General features: G+C 39.2%; 1 protein-coding gene across 1 annotated transcript in view; it reads left to right on the top strand.

Annotated features, from left to right (window-relative positions):
* The window catches only part of THSD4 (thrombospondin, type I, domain containing 4), a 283839-nt gene that overhangs the window by 203372 nt on the left and 62690 nt on the right, over nt 1-17777 (top strand). The window contains exon 7 of the mRNA XM_009885750.1: nt 13381-13585. Within this exon, the coding sequence (XP_009884052.1) occupies nt 13381-13585 (205 nt within the window). The remainder of the gene's footprint in view (nt 1-13380; nt 13586-17777) is intronic.

The raw sequence follows: 17777 nt of genomic DNA, 5'->3' as shown, positions 1-17777 counted from the left end.
TCCCTTCAGTTCCCTCTCATGGTCAGCAGATAGCCCCACCCTATTTGAGAGGGGACCAAGAATTTGCTCCCAGTAGTGTTAAATAATACAGCCTTTTGCTCAGTAATTAAAAACCTTTCAAGGATCATTATTTTGTCATATCTTTTACCATTCCTAGATTAATAAGAAAAACCAGTGTTTTCCCTTAACTTTAAAAAGAATGTAGGAGCATGCAGGAACAGGTACATTCTGCCTTTATTTACTTCTTATCACACATTACTAAGAGCTTCAAGACCGTCTCGGTTTTGAACCACTGTTGGTTGCAGTGTTACATCATGACATACAGAAAAATATAGGTAATAACTGCACAGTGCAAGCTCCCACAGATTACAGTTTTCTGCTTATTTTGATTCAGAGAGTTTTAGCTTGTCTAGGGCAATATTAATTTGCTTATTTTGGGTTTCTTTTTTTCTATTCAGTAAGCAAGCTGCATTGCTGAAAGCAGGAGATCTTTTTCCTTTGACTGGAACTTGGAGTAGTGGCGTAGTTTGACAGCCAGAGGGGAAAAAATCCTAATTGGGTCAGTCTCATCTACAGTGTCAGGAGCCAGAAGGGGCATGCTGATCTATAGGAGAAGGTGAACCTGGAGCTGAGAATCACAGCAAACCAGGTAGACAGTGGCCTTACCAAAAAGGGTGCATTTCCCCAGGTCCAGCACAAGCAGGGCAGGTCTGCTGACGGTTGCCAGACTCAGCCGACAGTCCAGATGTCAAGGCCAGTCCCTAATCACGAGCTAGATCCTATGTCAAGCTAGAAAATCAAGCCAGCACGTCAGGACCAGGGTCAGAATCAGGGTGGTATAAGATTCGGCACAGACGTACCTGCAACGTAGCTCAGACAGAGACCAGTGGTGGTGGGACGCTGAGCTTAGAAGCACCTCCTGGGAAAAGGGAGGGCAGGAGGCATCTCGGCTCTGCGGTTCAAGGCTGGATGGCTGTGTTATGACAGTTAGCCTTGAGCCTGGGCAGTTAACCTCCCAAGGGTGGTACACAAGATCCGAAACAGGGAATAAACAAAACTCAGCTTTGTCTAGTTCAGAGCCTGTGAAACCAGGCAATCCTGCAACTGCCAAAGTCTGGTTGTAGCGTTTCTGGACACCTTCCTAGGGAGTGCAATGCCAGAATTTCTAGTCAGTCCTGCTCGGACTACCAGATGCAGCTGCAGTCCTGAAATCTCCGAGGTCCTCACGCTGTGTTCAGCAAGCAGGAAAAAGAACCCGTCTGCCTTCCTGGCCAAAGCCCCTTTTTGTGAGTCTGCTTTCATCATGTGGTCCTTACATGTCTCTTATGTTTTGCAATGTGGGCTGAGTTACCAAACCATGTTACCCAACTTCTGTTAGACTGATGTTGATTTAACTGGAACTGAACCTAAGCAGCTTCAGGCCCAGAACTGGAAACCTGAATGAGCCAAAAGACATTCTGCTTTCACTTTCTGCTTCTCTGGTCTTTTATGTTTAGTTTCCCAATACCTTATTCAACCTAATTATTTGCCCAATTTTCCTGTTTTCTGCTGCAGTGGAATTGAGTCTCAGTGATGGGCGTGATTGCCCAGCTCTTCCCGTTCTCACGGACGGTTTTTCTTAGCTTCCACTGGTGTGTTCCGCGCTGTGTGTTAAATGACATTGGTATTTTCTGTGTTGCATTGGGGATCAACAAAACTTGGTGCCTTTTTGTGGGATCTGTGAAGGAATTGATGCAAAATGGGTCTTCAAATCAAAAAAACTCTAATAAAATGACTTCCTTATAAATAGATAAATGCTGTAGGTAGTTACAGTTCTGTTTATGTGAGAATGTTGTAAATAACAAATAAAGGAGTCGGTATGCAGTTTGGCCTCAGGAGCACATGTGCAAAGTTTTGTTTCAGAAATTGCAAACAAGTTCTGTGAATAGGTGACAGAAAGGGGAACAGATATCATCACTAGACACGCATGTGAAAGCTGCTCAGACTGATTGGGGAGAGCATAGCTAACCTCTGAGACAGCAACACTGGCATGGTTCTTAAAGCTTTGAAGGCAAGGTCTTAATGAGGGAACTAGTGTGTAAAAGAACTCCCAGAAAAGCAAATATTTACAGCTTTAGCTTGAAGCCTCTGTCACAGACAGGGAAAAAAAAAAAAAAGTGTTGTGTATTATAGACAACAATGTTTACATACTAAATGCTTTTCTAAAAAGTCAATAACAGGGTTTGCAGGTGTGAATTTAACATTCGGGTGGGTAAACCTGTTAGGTAAATTGGGATTGAGAAAACAAATCTTCTGGTTCTGGCTGCAAAGGCAATGATCATTCCCAGTGGCAAAAGTATGAAAGAGAATAAGGTATCTGTGAAGCAACCACTGAGTATAAAAGGCTATTGGTGATAGTGTTAAAATATTTTTTTTTTCATACCATCTAGCTTTTTGTAGTTGTCCTGGGGAGCTTGGGGTTTGTTTAGCTTAAGATGAAATTTGAGGACTAAACAGTAGAATCATAAACCAACTGAGAAAATGAACAACACTATTCCTTCAGAGTTCAAGACCTTTATAAGACTAGATGCAGACAAAGAGTCCCCATGGAGACCTCCTCAGTTACTGTCAGAGGTGAAAGGGCTCTGAAGGGCCATTAATCATGCTGCTTTGTTGGACAAAGAGTCCCACAACTTTAAGTTGAAAATCCTCCATGCTTACAAAGGGCCATGAAGTAAATTGTGATTTCAGCAAGCTATTCCTGGTGAATCAAGAACAGTAAATTGCAGTTTTGTATCTTTTGTGGATGGCATTTCACTGGATACTAGAGCTGATTCCTAGGCCCGACTCCCACTGATTTCAAAGGGAGCCTTCCCACTGATTTCAGTGGGATGTGGATCAAGAGTAACAAATATAATAAAAATAGGTTTCTCCATGAAATAGATATTGTTGGACAAATTTTGGAATATCTTACCACTTCCTGCATATATAGTATGCTTTTAAAGGGGAGGGATTAGAAGAGATTCAGAAAAAGCATTCTTACTAATCCTTTTAAATCTCCCTTCGTATTCTTGGCTCAAGAACCCGCTGCGTTCACTCAGCTGAGCGTGTCTAGACCATGGTCCCTGAGTGAGATATTTTTTATGAAGGTAATCCACTGTCTTTTAGCACAATCGTGCTACATGGGAGCTAAAAAAAAAAGGTCCAGTGTCCACTAAATGTTACATCGTGCAGAGGTGTGGAATATTCAAAGGAAGGAGAGTTGGACACTGCGTGCAACTGACTGCTGGTGAGAAAATAAAACACCAGCTTTTGGAGTGGAGCAGCTTTATGCTGTGACTGACTTCATCTCTGCATGGTTTTTGAATGGGAAGGAGAAAGAAGACTCCATTTTAGGACTGAGGAGGAAAACCAAGGAATTCCTGTAAAGGTGGAGGGCAGAGTACTTTCTAAATGAATAATGGAGCAGACTTGTGTTTTCTGGCAACTTCTCCTGAGTAAAACATCAGTGGATTACCATGGGAGTGAAATCCCAGATGGCCGGTAATTTGACAAGCTCTTTATGCTGTAACCCCAGATGTCCTTGTTTGAAAGTGGCTTGATAACAATAATTTGTGCAATGTCATGAAGTAGCACATGTAATTTTTAATTGTCAGCAGTTGTGTTAAATGTATATACTTTGTTCCTTTAAGAGCTCTTACTTCTGTCATGCTCCTGCCCAGAGGTTTTTGAATTCTGAACGACAGTTTGAATGCCAGCAAAGGAGTGCATCAGAAAATGGGTTGGGCTCTTTTGCATCAGGTAGGTCAAAGAGGTGGAATTTCAGAATCAGATACTGCATGGTGACATTTCAGCGTTGAGCTGAAATACGTAAAGCAGAGCTCTCTGTTCAAACGAACTAAGCTTGGTGCTCAGAATTTGCAGATAGGTGTGAGAGAACAGAAAAGCTGGTATTTCCCAAAGCCAATAAATAAAATTCAGTCATGGCAATGCAATAAAAGCTTTGCAGTATATGTTCTTAGAATCATGTTGTAGTGGTGGACATTGCAAAGTACAGTTGTTGAATTCAGTCATTTTAATTTCGCCTATTGTGGGCTTTCCAATTAATGTCTTCTAAAAAAGTTACAGCACCTCTAAGTAACACCAAAGTGCTGTTAACTAGGAACAAAAGCGAAGATTTAACAAGACAATAAATGCCTTGTCCATCTTGAACAAAATGCACAAAGGAAACAAATAGTATGTTTAGGAAAAGTAAATTACTTTTAAGTGGTTCCAATGATCTGCTCAAACATTTAATGTGAGGAATTAAAATTAAACAAAGGCAAAAATCACCCAGCAGTGTGTGCTTCACCAGTACATTAAGTTGAACAAATATTAGGAGAATTCCATTCACAAAGGAGAAACTACAGTTTAATTAGCCTGTGTCTGGGCTGTCTTTATATTTTTCCTCTTTTTCTTCCTCCCTTTACCTCAGCCATCTCTCCAACCATTTGCAGTCAATTTGAATGGTGGATTTTAAGTATTTTCTGTAAACACAAGTGACTGTGTACATGTTCAAAAACATTACTGAACTGTGGTAACTAGATCAGCCTGTATTCTGTATCCATTTGAAATTAAGCATATGCTAGCGGCCAAAAGAAAAGAAAAAAACACAGTGAGAGTCTTAGTGCCCTCAAGAATGTAAGTAGTGTATCAATGAGCAGCAACAGGAGGGAGGTGGTAATGGTAGAGGAAGGGAATAGCTAAGATTGAGTCGATTCTGTCTCCCCTCCCCAGATGCAGCAAGGAACAAGACGTTGCTTATAGCGTAAAAAGTGGCAAAAAGGATAATAGCAGAAGTATGCAATGATATGTTCTCACGATCAAGAGAGCACCGAGAGGAGAAGCTCTATGAATGTTAGATGACTGTTCCTCCTAAGGCCTCTTTCAGCTGCCAAGATTCCTACAGATTTCAGTGAACTTAGTTGACTCTATATAGCGTATTCTGAAGTTTAAATACTGGAAGGAGAGCTTCCTAGAAAGTCAATGTCAGTGTTTTTTCTGTAAGTTGTAATAGAGAAATTTATATGTTTACTTGTATGTTTTATATGTATACTTGTATGTTTGTAGAAGCAGAAAATACAAGTTATTAGAAGAGCACTAGAAATGTAGTTAAGCTGCTATTGAAGTCTCATTCCTACAGCCATTGTTCTACTGTTGGAGTCTAGTTAAGAATTCAGTTGATGCACAAACCAGAAAGAAATCAGTCTCACATTCCCATAACTGTGTTGGCCCTACAGTGCTAGGGAAAATGAGACTTTTTCCCTGGTTTCTGCATCAGCAAAGTTTCAAACTTCGTTTCACTTACGAAAATATTTTCTTGAGGAGTGACACGTCAATAGTAGCTTTATGTTTGGATACAGGAAACCAAGTAAAAATAGTGGTATAATGGAGGCATGGTCTGGGACTTACGCCGGGAAGGAGTTTGGGCTTCTCCTGCATGCCTCCAGTGCAACTGCAGGTTGTTCAAGCAATCTTACCCTTCCAGATTTAAAAACAATCTGAAAAGGCAGCTGCTTATTCACCCCTTCTCCTGACTGTGTCCATGGGTGACTGATTTGTGGCTTTTGAGCAGTTCAGTCCTTGTCCCTCTGTTGGCTGGGACTTTGTTGTGAGTGATGGTGGACTGTGGTGTTCAGAGGGTGGCTTGGTAGTCTCCATCTGTATGTGTGGGTTGTAGGGTTTTCTTTGTCGGACATCCTGGCCTGTCCCATGTTTCTGGCAGATGTATTCTGCTGTGGGACGTGGTGTTGTGACATCTTATGGTGCTGGGTGGGTCAGCTATGCCATGTAGTTACAGGATGTTGGGGAATGTCTTGTCTCTAATGCCTGGGTACAACGGTGCCTGTAACAGCAAGCCTGAGGAATACAGAGGTTCTAATTACATGTAGTTACTTTTCTGCTTTTTAGCAACTTAAAGATAGTGCTACCAATTCAAGGTATATTAAGTATCTGCTGGTATTTTAAGTTATCTTAAAAGTGTTTCTTGAGGATTTGGAGCTTCCCCTCTAGCCAACTCTCATTCAAGCCTGTGTTCTAGAAGCAAATACTGTGCGGTTTGTCTGTGTGCTATTTAGCTGCCAACCATTCCAACCGCTTGTGCACATTCAGTCACAAATTCCTACTTATCTCCAGGCTATACTTAGGCCATAACCAGTGTGAAAATTCCAGGACATCAAATCTCTTCCTTGGCTTGCTGATGAAGTGCTTTGTACGCTGTTGCAAAACAGAAGCTGATTTCTCTTCTAGATAAGTTATTTTTTAATGAAACTGTTACAAAAATATACAGCGGCACTGTTTTTGTAAAATTACAGTTCTATTCCTGGTGAGTGAAAAAGTCTCTAAGTTAGCATCTCAGCTATTGGGAAGGTGGTTTACATCTCATACAAATGGTTAACTCACCTACGTCTCCTGGGTGCAACACTAAATTTCCAACGTGCAAGTTCAATTGTGTCCATTTAATTACTGGTTGCATTACTAAGATAACTTCTTCCCATTTCTGTTTGAAAGGCTTGGGAAGTAAAAACATCAGACTATATATGGAGAAGATACCTGACATGGCAAGAAAAGCTCGGTCTGCCTTAGAATTTGGCTGGAATATAGGAAGCTGTTTATTAAAATGGGGATGAAAGAAAGTCAAAGGTGATTCTCTCAACAGCACGAACAATGTAGAGTAGGGGTTAGTTAAAAAGTTAAGGCTCCAGCGTGAGGTAGAAAAGACCAAGAATGATGGAAGAATTGTCTTCTTGTTTACATGCTTTTATCACTTTTCAACTTTACCCTAAGTGGCTCCCTGTTAAGAATCTTAGCTTTTTTCCTTTTTATTTTTCTGTTAAATTGTTGTTGTATTTCTAGCTTGTTATGACATCTTTCCTGGCTTTCAGTTTTAGCGTGATCATATTTTGGGAATGATTTCTTTGTGCTTGAATGAGCAGTATTTTGGTAAACCTCATAAACATGTTCAGGAAAATTTTTGGAGTTTAGGGAAAAGCCAAATGAAACTAACTTTAAAAACATTTGTAATGTTTCCCCCCTTTTTACAATGATTTTTCTCCTTCATTGTTCTTAGAGATGCCATAATTTATTTCATTTATTGTGAAAGGAGAGATCAGGTGAGTATAGAACCTTTTCTTCTATGGACTTCAGTTAGGCTCGTGTCTGGGGACCTTGGAGGTCTTGCTCAAGAGGAAAACCGTGAGAGTAAAACTCAGAAGGGGCCATTTCCACTGACATTGCCGTGGATCACTGGAACTTCAGCTTCTCTGACAAATTCTAGATTAAGCTAGTGGCAAGTGAAGCTCTAAATTGTTGTTGTATAGTGCCATGCAGCCAACAGAACCTAAGAAGATAGTGCAGTACTAATTAGTAGCATGATTCTGTGGGGAAAATTGTAATGTTACAGTGTATAGTTCACTCTACATGCTTCATTTGATAGAATATAACAGTAGATCAAGAGCTATAAGTAACTCTGTGTTTCTTGTTCTGTACTAGTGAAAATAATCCTATAGACCATCAATAATGACTGCTCAATAAGCTGCAACTGCAGAATTCATCCCACGTATCACTGCTGATCTACTGTGGGTCAATTCCTCCTTTTAGGAAGGAAAAAAGCAGGCTATATAGCCTGTAATGCAGATAGGAGAGAATAAGGGTCGTTTCAGGGGACATGTGTAGCTGTGTACGCACACACACAAACACGTTTTGTGTATTTCCAATTGTTGCTTATATGGACGAAGAGCACCGTGACTTTTGCTTTTTTTTTTGTTGTGCTGGTGTTGGTAATGCTTCATGGATTACCCATTTGCTTTGGTAGTTTTGCGTCAATTTGCAGATTTTCTTACCCTGACGTAGTATTTTTCTCATGTAAACCTCAGCGTATTTGTACTAGTTTCTGCTCAGGTACCTGGATACTTACAAGGCAAAGAGGCTCAAAACACCTAATGTGAGATTTGGAGGCTCTTACTTTTCTTGTCCCTTAAGTGCAGCAAATAATTAATCCTTAGCGTTAGAGCCAGTGATTTTTATGAAATGTTTCTTGTCAGTATAATATTTAATACGTCGTGGAATCCTGCTTCTCTGTAGAAGCTACATGGTATTAAACATTTAAATGCTAATATGTTCAAAATATGTTTCTTAATAATTTGATACTTTATAGATGGGAAGAAAGATAAATATTTTAACTGTAAATTAGAATAGCGAAAATATATTATCAGCTAGCAAAGCTCGTTTTAATCACCTTGGTATTTCATGATTTTTGTTGGATTCACTATCAAAGGATGTTGAACTACTTTGGAAGGATGACCAGAAGTTTGAGAGAGGACTTATGACTAATTCTGATTCTGTTATGTTATACCACCCTATAAGACTCAGGTGCCAAGTTTTTCAGAACATGGTGAAGAGAAACAGTAACTGAAAAGGAAATGCATCATCTCTTGCAGTTAACCCCCAGAAATCACCCACAATGCTAGCAGTTAATCTCAGTATTTCTATTCCACAGGGCAGATGGAAGAGTACATGGTTTTTGGTGGCTAAATCAGTGATACCGAGCTGGGGGTGATGCAGTATTGCTCAAGCAGAACAGCAAATGTGATGGCTCTCATGAAGCTCTGTTTCATAGGACAGTAGCATATAAAACTTAATTAGCAGTAGCCTCAGCAATTTGCAGAACTAGGGTTTACTGATAATATACAGTGTTAAAGCAGGTCTCCCACCAGTAGCCAGGTATTCTGCTACCCACTTAACTTCTTCAGTGGTGTTTTGGGGGGGGGGGGGCGAGGGGGGGGCGTGCATCTTGCTCGATTACTCTTCTTACGTTACACTGCCTAACATTTCTTTAGCAGCTGGATCAGCTGCGGTACATCCATACCCATCCCTGACCCTTTTCTTACAATTTTTGACTTATACTTGAGTATGACTTCTAGTAAACCTTTTATTCTGCTGCCATCTAGCCCCATGGATGCCCAGACTCCAAATTACTTATGTATTACAACTTTTAGCAAACTACCTGTCAATATAACTGATTTTTGAAGTTAATGGTGTTAATATACGACAACTCATAACTGTGGTTTTCCTACCTGATAATAGAATGCAGCTAAAGCAAAGGCAGCAGGCTATTGTCATGCATTATTGTTTATGCCACTCTACCACATAGATTGCAATTTTTAATAGAATCATTTAATACTGGGATTGTAACATCTGTTTCCCATTTCAAGGATCAGCACTTCATGTTTTCAAATGCCTGGCACCAGCCCCATTCTATTGTATACATAGCCCTAATTCCCTATTAAGTTCAGCACCGAGTATTTCATCCAGATTGTCCCTTGTTTCTCTCAAGGATTTTTATTTAAATTAATTTTGGCATACAGTTGGCTGTAATTCTTGTACAGTGTCTTTCATGCTAACTTGTAACTTAAAAGAGTTTCTTGAAACATTTTGCAAAAACAGTTGAGCAATACATAAGCTGTGTAGATACTGCAATTCAAAAGTACCTCTTCTAACAGCACTTTGCAAGAAAATTTTAAGGGACTGGTGTGTTCTAGGCCTCTTCATATTGATAGCCAAGGAATAGCTTGCAGTTGTCCTGTACAAAATCCTTGTGGTGGGCAGAATGCAGTTACCTTTGTCTTCTTCATCTCGTATTCGCAGTCCTAGTATTTCTACATTCATTGTAGGAATGTTGTGTGTGATGTGGCTCGAAAAGTGACATCTGCTTTTGGATTCCTTAAATGTGCATTACATGATGAAAACCAGCTGTGAATTCTTCATTGACTGAGGCCGCCTTTCACCATTGTGAGAGTGTACTGGGCTGTTAAGTTGGGTGTTAATGTATTTGGCACCCACTTTACATCTCAGACTTCCAGGGTTGTACAAGGAGACTATCTGAGATTTCAAACCTATCTGCTTTTCTAGCAAAATTTCTGATCTTTGTGTCTGTTGACATAGTTAAGACTTACTAATGTTTCCACAGCAAATATTGGAAGGAACACTCACAGTGGATTCTGGTTTGTATCATTTCTTTCCTTAACATAATTTTTTCTTGCTGATGTATCACAGTGTATTAAGCAATGTGATAAGGGCATTTGTTTGCTGTGTATACATGTGCTTAAATGTAATGAATAACACAGCCTGAGAGAAGTTAGAAGTTGGTTCATATTTTTATGTGAACACACGTTAGCCAAGTAGCAAGGTGGCACTTCTTAAATTTATAGTCATAACAGAAAAAAAGAAAAGAAAAAATGCTGAATTATCTGTTCACGTTGCATGGATTCTAGATTTTTGTTTAATTTGGGTGAATTCTGTTTAGCAGCCTAGTTCTACAAGGATGACTACCATTACAAATCTCAGCACAGCTTCAAGCAGCTGTTTAAAAGCAGAAAGAAACCAGAATCAGCTTGCCAGAAAGGTGTTTCTTTCATCCAAAATTACTCTGGACCAAGGCCCAGGATGTCTTAAGTATTGAGTCCTGGACCAGTAACAGGTGTCTGATCCAATATGTCATGACCTCTCAGTGCTAGAAACCTTTGCTTTATACAGAGGGACAGGTTTCCTCTATGATATCCTTGCTGGATCTGGAAATATTAGAGAGTACACAGCCATTTTTATATGCCTGCCTAAACTGCATTAAGCAAATGTCAAGGTTTTCTAGAATGTGTTAGTTATAACTGGCCTCTTCTTCTGAAACCTCTGCAATATTCATCTTTAAAGCACATCGTTTCTATGGAAGCCTCAGTAGAGGCCGCAGTAAGGATTTTTATTTTTGCTTTGTAAAATGGTAATTTGTTGCTAAATACCTGTTCTGTTGGTAGGTAAATCGCATATATGCATGCACTCTGCATAATATATGTAGTTCATTTATATCTTACTGTTTATTGTATTTATTATCTGATTTATCTTATTTATTTATTTATTATCTTAGTATTTATCTTATGTGTATGCTTGTGGTTCTGCAGCTTTTTCCTCATTGTCAGTTGCTGGTTTCAGATTATTAGGTCCTTGTTTCCAGTAATTCATTCTGTGTATCTTTCTCAGTCATTTCTGTGAAAGAAAATTTAAACATTACAGGAGCTTTTTGTGACACAGGCTACTTTTACCCAATATGGGAAGAATTCCAAATAGCGCAGCCAAAGATTGACAGCTGTTTTGTATGTCATTCTTTATTTGACTAAAAATGTCGTGTGAGTTTAAAACAGGTTTGATGTTTATTCCCTACAAAGGAATGCCATTTGTACTGATTGGTTGTGTTTCTGCTGTGAGAAGTAGTGCTGTTCAGACTGACCCACAGTAGTTCTGCGCCATGGTCTCGATGAATAAAACACGCTTTTCTCTATTCTCTTTTACTTGCTAAGAGGAAGAAAATTGTATTAACCTGTCTTGGAGTCAGTAGTGATGGAGAACACCATTAAACATTTATGCTAGCAACTCATATTGTGCAACACCTCATACTTGAAAGGATTCCCTCCATAAAACAACTTGCTGGCAGTGGAAATTTCCTGAAAGTCACTGTATAAGATAGACTGATGCTAAGTACCACTACATTTCCATCCAAAAAATATATGGCAGAGAAAGTGTAAATACTCTCAGCAAAATATCCTTCAAGGAGGACTAGCACAGAGATGAATCGGTCCTCGGGCACAGCATTTGGTCACCTACATTTTTCAGATTGTTTTAGCAGGTCTGAAATCATGTTATGTGTTTCGGTATAGGGACACTTCCAATTCCTATGTTTAAGCAAATGTATTACTTTGTTAGTAATAAAATGCATTTTGAGGCAAAACACAAAAATTGAACTCGTACGTGATTTTAAGATTTCCACCAAGCAATGCAAATGCAAGATGTTAAACCAAGTGTTTCTGTTTGAATCCAAAATCTCTTTGAAATCACACAACAATCAGCTCACACTAGACTTGACAGGATGGAACAGATTTTTCGTTATCAGGTTATCCCACCGTGAAACACAGTGCTTGGGAATCTTCTTCACTCTCTTGCTTTGTGACTACAAACAGGTATCACTGTCAAGCTCCATATGAGCCTGGCAGTGATGAGTTAGATGGTTTTATCTGTGTTTCTTGGATAGTCATAAAAAAGATGCTGGGTGTTAAATATTTATATTGGAACTAAGCAGGCTCTGGCTTGCAGTTTAGAACATTTTTCGCAGCAAGGGCCAAGCATTTGTATTGGGGATAGGAAAGAAATACAGTGATGCCAAGGCTCAAGATACTCCCTGTGTTGTAAGTTGGTGGTATCAAAAAATTGTTTTTCTTCCCCTTCTTACTTGGATGTTTGCTTCCAGGAAAGACCATAGAACAATAGTTAACCATTTTTTCGTCAAGAATTTTGCAAGAATTTGCAAGTATTTTTGACAACTTGAAATAATAGAACAATACTAATAGAACAATACTCTGTCATTTATTTTGAACGTTTTCCATCAAATTACTACGTTTCATAAAATATGTGATAGGCTTCTGTTCTACTGGCTCATGCAATATTTCGTTCTTATCTGAATGAGATTGAGAAGTTCTTTTTGCATATGCCAGTTAATCATATAGGTAGATGATGAGTGTTCATCATAAGTGTTATTTGAGGTCTGTAAATACAAAACAGCAAGGTCGAAGAATGGAAGTGTTTCTGTGAGAGAGGAGATAGTCTCTACAGTATGTGCACTTCTAAAGTGCAATAAATTGGAAAGATTTTCTTTCTGGTTTGAGTCAAATCTTTAATATTTTTTTGTTCTTTCCTTTAATGTACATTACTTTAATTTATTTCAGGTTTTTTCTGTAACTATCCTGTCCAAGTGGGTGTTACTGAGTGGGTTGAAGATTTTCTGCTCAGTGAACAGGAGGATCGCTTCTGTCACTGTCTAGATGCAGTGTAAGGACGTTTTGGAAACCTATTTTGGTGACAATAGGCTCAGTGGTCAATTTTAGACGAGATTAAGCAGGCACTTTATGTATAAAGTAGTTCTGCTTTTGTAAAAAGCCTATTTTGGATCACAACAAAATCATAGCTCTTCGCCTCTTTTCTGACTAGCAGCCACAGGAACAATGTTGTTAAGAGATTCTTTTCTTTCAGCCATCGAGGGTGTAATCAGCAGTGATCAATGCATTAGGGTTCTTTAGTGTATTCTTGTATTTTTGGTAACAGGCTGTAAAAACCTGTCGGCTAACTTTAAAATCCCCAAGTCTGTGAACCGTTTTTTATTGCCTTTTTTCATACTGAAGAACAAGGGAAGAAATTGCCGAAATGCTAATTCACAAGATCTTTTCAGGACTGATTGTTCTCTGAAAGTCATTCTGTCCGCAGTTGTTATGTCCAAAGTCTGCAGTTGTAAGATTTTGCAAAAAGAAATCTTATTTTATTTTGCAGAGCATTGGCTGTGATGACTATCTGGGTTCAGACAAGGTGATTGACAAGTGTGGAATATGTGGAGGGGACAACACTGCTTGCAAGGTTGTGTCTGGAGTTTTCAAACACACGCTAACAAATCTGGGCTACCACAAGATAGTGGAAATTCCTGAAGGAGCTACGAAAATCAACATTACTGAGATGTCAAAGAGCAACAACTATTTGGGTAAGTTGCATCTTCATGAATAAAGCGTTCTTTGTGCGGTAGTGCAACTGGGTGAAAGTTATGCCAGGCAGGGCCACCTAAGCAGTGGGAAATAGATGTCAAGAACAAGAAAGGAGAAGCGAGGCGAGAGGTGTGGGGGGTGGGATGGGATCGTTAAACAGGTGTTTTGATCAGAACTAACTGGCAGTTTATAATTCTGGCTTGATCTCGCATGACAAACACCATAGACCTGTTACCATCTATTCCCCTGTCCATCTGACTTGGCTTTAGTGGTTCTTATCAGTTGTTCTGCTGTGGTGATTACGCTTCTTACATCCTTAACCTTCTCTGGGCAGTCAAGAATCCAGCCAAGCAGCACGCTCACTTACGTAAAGTGTATCGAGGCTGCTTGAGGAGAAAAGAACATCTTCTGATTGCCTAAGAATTTCAGTTCTTTTAAAGTGAAAGTATATCAAAATTGTACTGAGATAATATCATGTTGAGTTGCTATCCGCAGAATGCAAGGTCGTTTGTACAATTGTTTATTCTGAAGCAGGTTTTATTCAAAACCGTAGAGGATCCTGGAATATTAATATTAACGCCATAGCATCTTGTGGTATATTTCTAGATCCGCGTAGTGTGCTGCAAATTAGAAATTATGTGGAATTTCTGCAGATCTATGTCTGTCTGGTGTGTTTTTGTGAACTGTGCCGTTCTCTGTTGTAACCTCTCGTATTCCCAGGTTACAAAGCCCTTAGTTTGACTACATTTCTGCTCCTGTTTTGGACACAATTCTGCTGAGTGGACTGGAGAGAGGAGAGTAGGTTAAGATTTGTAAAACCTGCCCCTTGCCCTTTAGTTTCTCTTCACCTATCAGTCCATTCTTAGAGCTGTCTTTAAAATTACCATAGCAAACAATAAAAAATGGGGCTGCGTGAGGCCTTTCTTGCTAGCTACGTGTAATGACTACTAGAACTATGTAGCTGTACTGGAAGTTTCAGATGCCAGTACTCTTGTTTAACAGCTGCTTTATCTCACTCTTTGCTGGTAAGCATCTCAGCTACTGCACCAGTACAAGAGGGTGGTGAGGCACTGGCCCAGGTTGCCCGGAGAAGTTGTGAATGCCCCATCCCTGGAGGTGTTCAAGGCCAGGCTGGATGGAGCTTTGAGCAACCTGGGCTGGTGGGAGGTGTCCCTGCCCATGGCAGGGGGTTAGAACCAGACGATCTTTAAGGTCCCTTCCAACCCAAACCATTCTGTGATTCTATAAGAAAGGAAGGAGCTCATTATTGAATTGCTTCTCTCCTCTTTTCTGCTTTCTTATCCTTTATTTCTGCTGGAGCTGTAACAATTTCTACAGAAACATTTGCCTGTAGGTTTTAGTTTATTATGGGGAACAGTCTGAACTGTAAAGTGTAATTTTACCAAAAAAGTGACTCTTCAGAAGTGAAGAAATAATACAAGCTACCCACAGTCCAAGAAAACCAAATGTTCTGGACTGCTTATAGGATGATCTTACCAGTTCTAATTTGTCCTGGTTTCATGCAGCTGTATTTTTGCCACATTATATACACCTAGCATTAATTTTTTCATGTGAACGGTTTGTATAGTGTTCATCAACACTAACGTGTTTGATGATGAAATAAACCAATAAATCTATCTAAAGAGCTTCCATAGATACTTGTACATTTGGTACAAAATGGGCGAGAATGCAGCTTACTTGGCAGGACCGTGGAAGTAGCTACGTTACTAATTTATAAAATCATGGAGTTGAACGTAATTTTTCTGTCAGGTTTACATGCCAGTATCTGAAAACAGCTGGCAGAAAAATTCCCTTAACTATGTTAAAATGTCCTGAGCCACTTGAACATTTTTGGAATGGGCAGGACAGAAAAAGAGGAACATTTTTTTGCTTAAAAATAACCAGGCTGTTGGCATGTATGGGAAAGTGGCGAAGTTTTCCTTTCCCATGCTACTCCTTATGTCCTTATCCCCTGAGCTCGTGGTTTACGCTATCATCAGTTCTTTTTCTTTCTTTTTTTTTTTTTTTTTTTATCCATTTCATATGTTTCATTTTAAAGCTGCTGGTATGGATTTAGTCTGCTAAATTTCCCAGCTCCCTCCCCTGTTAGGAATTCTTGAAGCTGTAGTTCCAGCGCGAAGGACTCCAGGCTCTGTGCTTACACCATCACATGATGAAGTCAGTTTTATGGAGGCAAGTGAGTTGCACCAGGACAGGAACAAACATGTTCTAACAGATCAGAAAACTGAAATTAGGGAGAGGTTTATCAAGCAATTTATTGAACAAGTGAAACGGTAATTGGGACATTGGTTTTTGGCATATTGGTGGTCACAAATTTCTCACTGATAAAACAGCATTCAAAATTTAGACATGCACATTTTTATAGAGCACATAACCCTGGTCGAGCTGGGAGCTTGAAGACTCAGCTCTGGTATGTGCTGGTTTCTCTGTATTTATGCTAATAAGCAGAAATCTTGAACTTTAAAAATAAATAAAAACCTTAAACTCATGCTGCAGCAGCAGCAGCAGCAAGAAAAACAACCCTTTAAGCATGTCTTTAACAACCCTTTAAGCACCCTTGAGTGCTTAGCCCAACTGAAGTTTCAGGTCCCTGTTGGGTCATAGTGCAGCTGCAGCCATCAGAGCTGCTGGTAAGCAGCAGTCTTCTTATTGCAAGGAGCACAAGTTACCTGCTTTTGGTTTTCCTTTCACTTCACACATTTTATGGTTTCTCCAATGCAAAGTAGAAGACATAAGTCAGCTCAAGGTCACTAAAATTTATTTAGAAGGTGACAGCAGATGTTTCTGGAAATCTGAGTTACCCTGCTTGTCTCTGTTCAGGAGACTGTCTTGAGTTCCATGTGGCTTCATTAAACACTTCTTACAAAGCTCCACACCTTTTCACTGCTTTGTAAAAATACTAAGTGAGTAAGCAATCAGGACAGTGTGCTTTCACAAGCAGGTATTTCTGTAAAAATCAAGGGGTGCTGGAAAAAGCAGGCAAGAATGTGAGGTTTCTCGCCCAAAGAGTGAAAAGTCATCTGACACTTGAAAACTTTTCCATACTGCTTTTGGAAACTTTTTTGTAGTAATCTGTTGCTCATGGTTGCAAAGCCTGTGACCGTCAAAAAAACCCATAGTTCTAATGATGATGCTGAATATGATGGTAGCTTATTAAGGTTGACTAATTTTAAATATTGCATTTTCATTTTTTGCACACGAATTGGAGTGATGGTAGAATGAAATTTATAAGTTCTTGCTACTTGAAAACAGTAAACTTTAGTTAAAAGAAAAAACATGACAATGGTATATGAAGCTTTTAGTGTTTCTGGAAGATGTCATTACCTGGGTAGTCAGAATACTCAGATTAAAGGAGATAGGCCATTTCAATGGTCGTTCAACTGGTTGTTCATGTAACTTTATAATTAACTTTTCACAAAAACTACAAAATCATAGATTTCCTGTGCATCTAGTGATCTATACTATTTTATTTCTGTATACCTTAAAAACCTTCAAGAACATTGTTTCTGTTTTCTTCTGCTTATGTTTTCTTGTTTCGGGTGTTCTCCTGGTTTTGAATTAATGAATTTCATACAGCACAAATATAATCTTCTCCCTGCCCCTCTCCCCTCCAAGTGCTAAAAATCCTTTTAGGTTTTCCATGTATTGACGATCTTTACTGTAGGAAGAGTGTCAATCTGATAAAGGAAAATACTTTAACAGTCAAATTGAGAATAGCCTGGTGAATTAAAGCCTTGAGATTAGTGAGCCAAAATGAACTACCTCTAGTAGAGCCATAAGGCAGATCAGAAATTCCCAAGGAAGCATCTTGTATTTTTCCTCCTGTGTGTGTTTTCAGAAAGAAGCAGTGCAGTTTTGGACTGCTAAATAATAGCTAGTAATAACTACTAATAATGTATTAATCAGTCTGTATGTTTACTCTAGTAATTTTTTTACAGTTAGAAGCAAAAGCTATGTATTACAGTTTAGGTTTAGACTCTATAAAGTATAAACAAGGCTATAGGCTGTACAGTCCTGAGCTATGTATGGAATGATTTGCTTCTCAAAGTAGTTTTCAGCAGTATTTTCTTACTGGCTGATGTGTTAGACCTTTCGGCAACACAACTGCTGACCTCGGACAGGCTTCTCCATTGGCAAAGCACTTCTCTCACATGCTAGTCTTGTACAGAA

Source organism: Charadrius vociferus, unplaced genomic scaffold (genome assembly GCF_000708025.1).
Source record: "Charadrius vociferus isolate BGI_N301 unplaced genomic scaffold, ASM70802v2 scaffold325, whole genome shotgun sequence".
NCBI lineage: Eukaryota > Metazoa > Chordata > Aves > Charadriiformes > Charadriidae > Charadrius > Charadrius vociferus.
The sequence above is the reverse complement of the archived record's forward strand: the minus strand, read 5'-3'. Positions and strand labels throughout refer to the sequence as shown.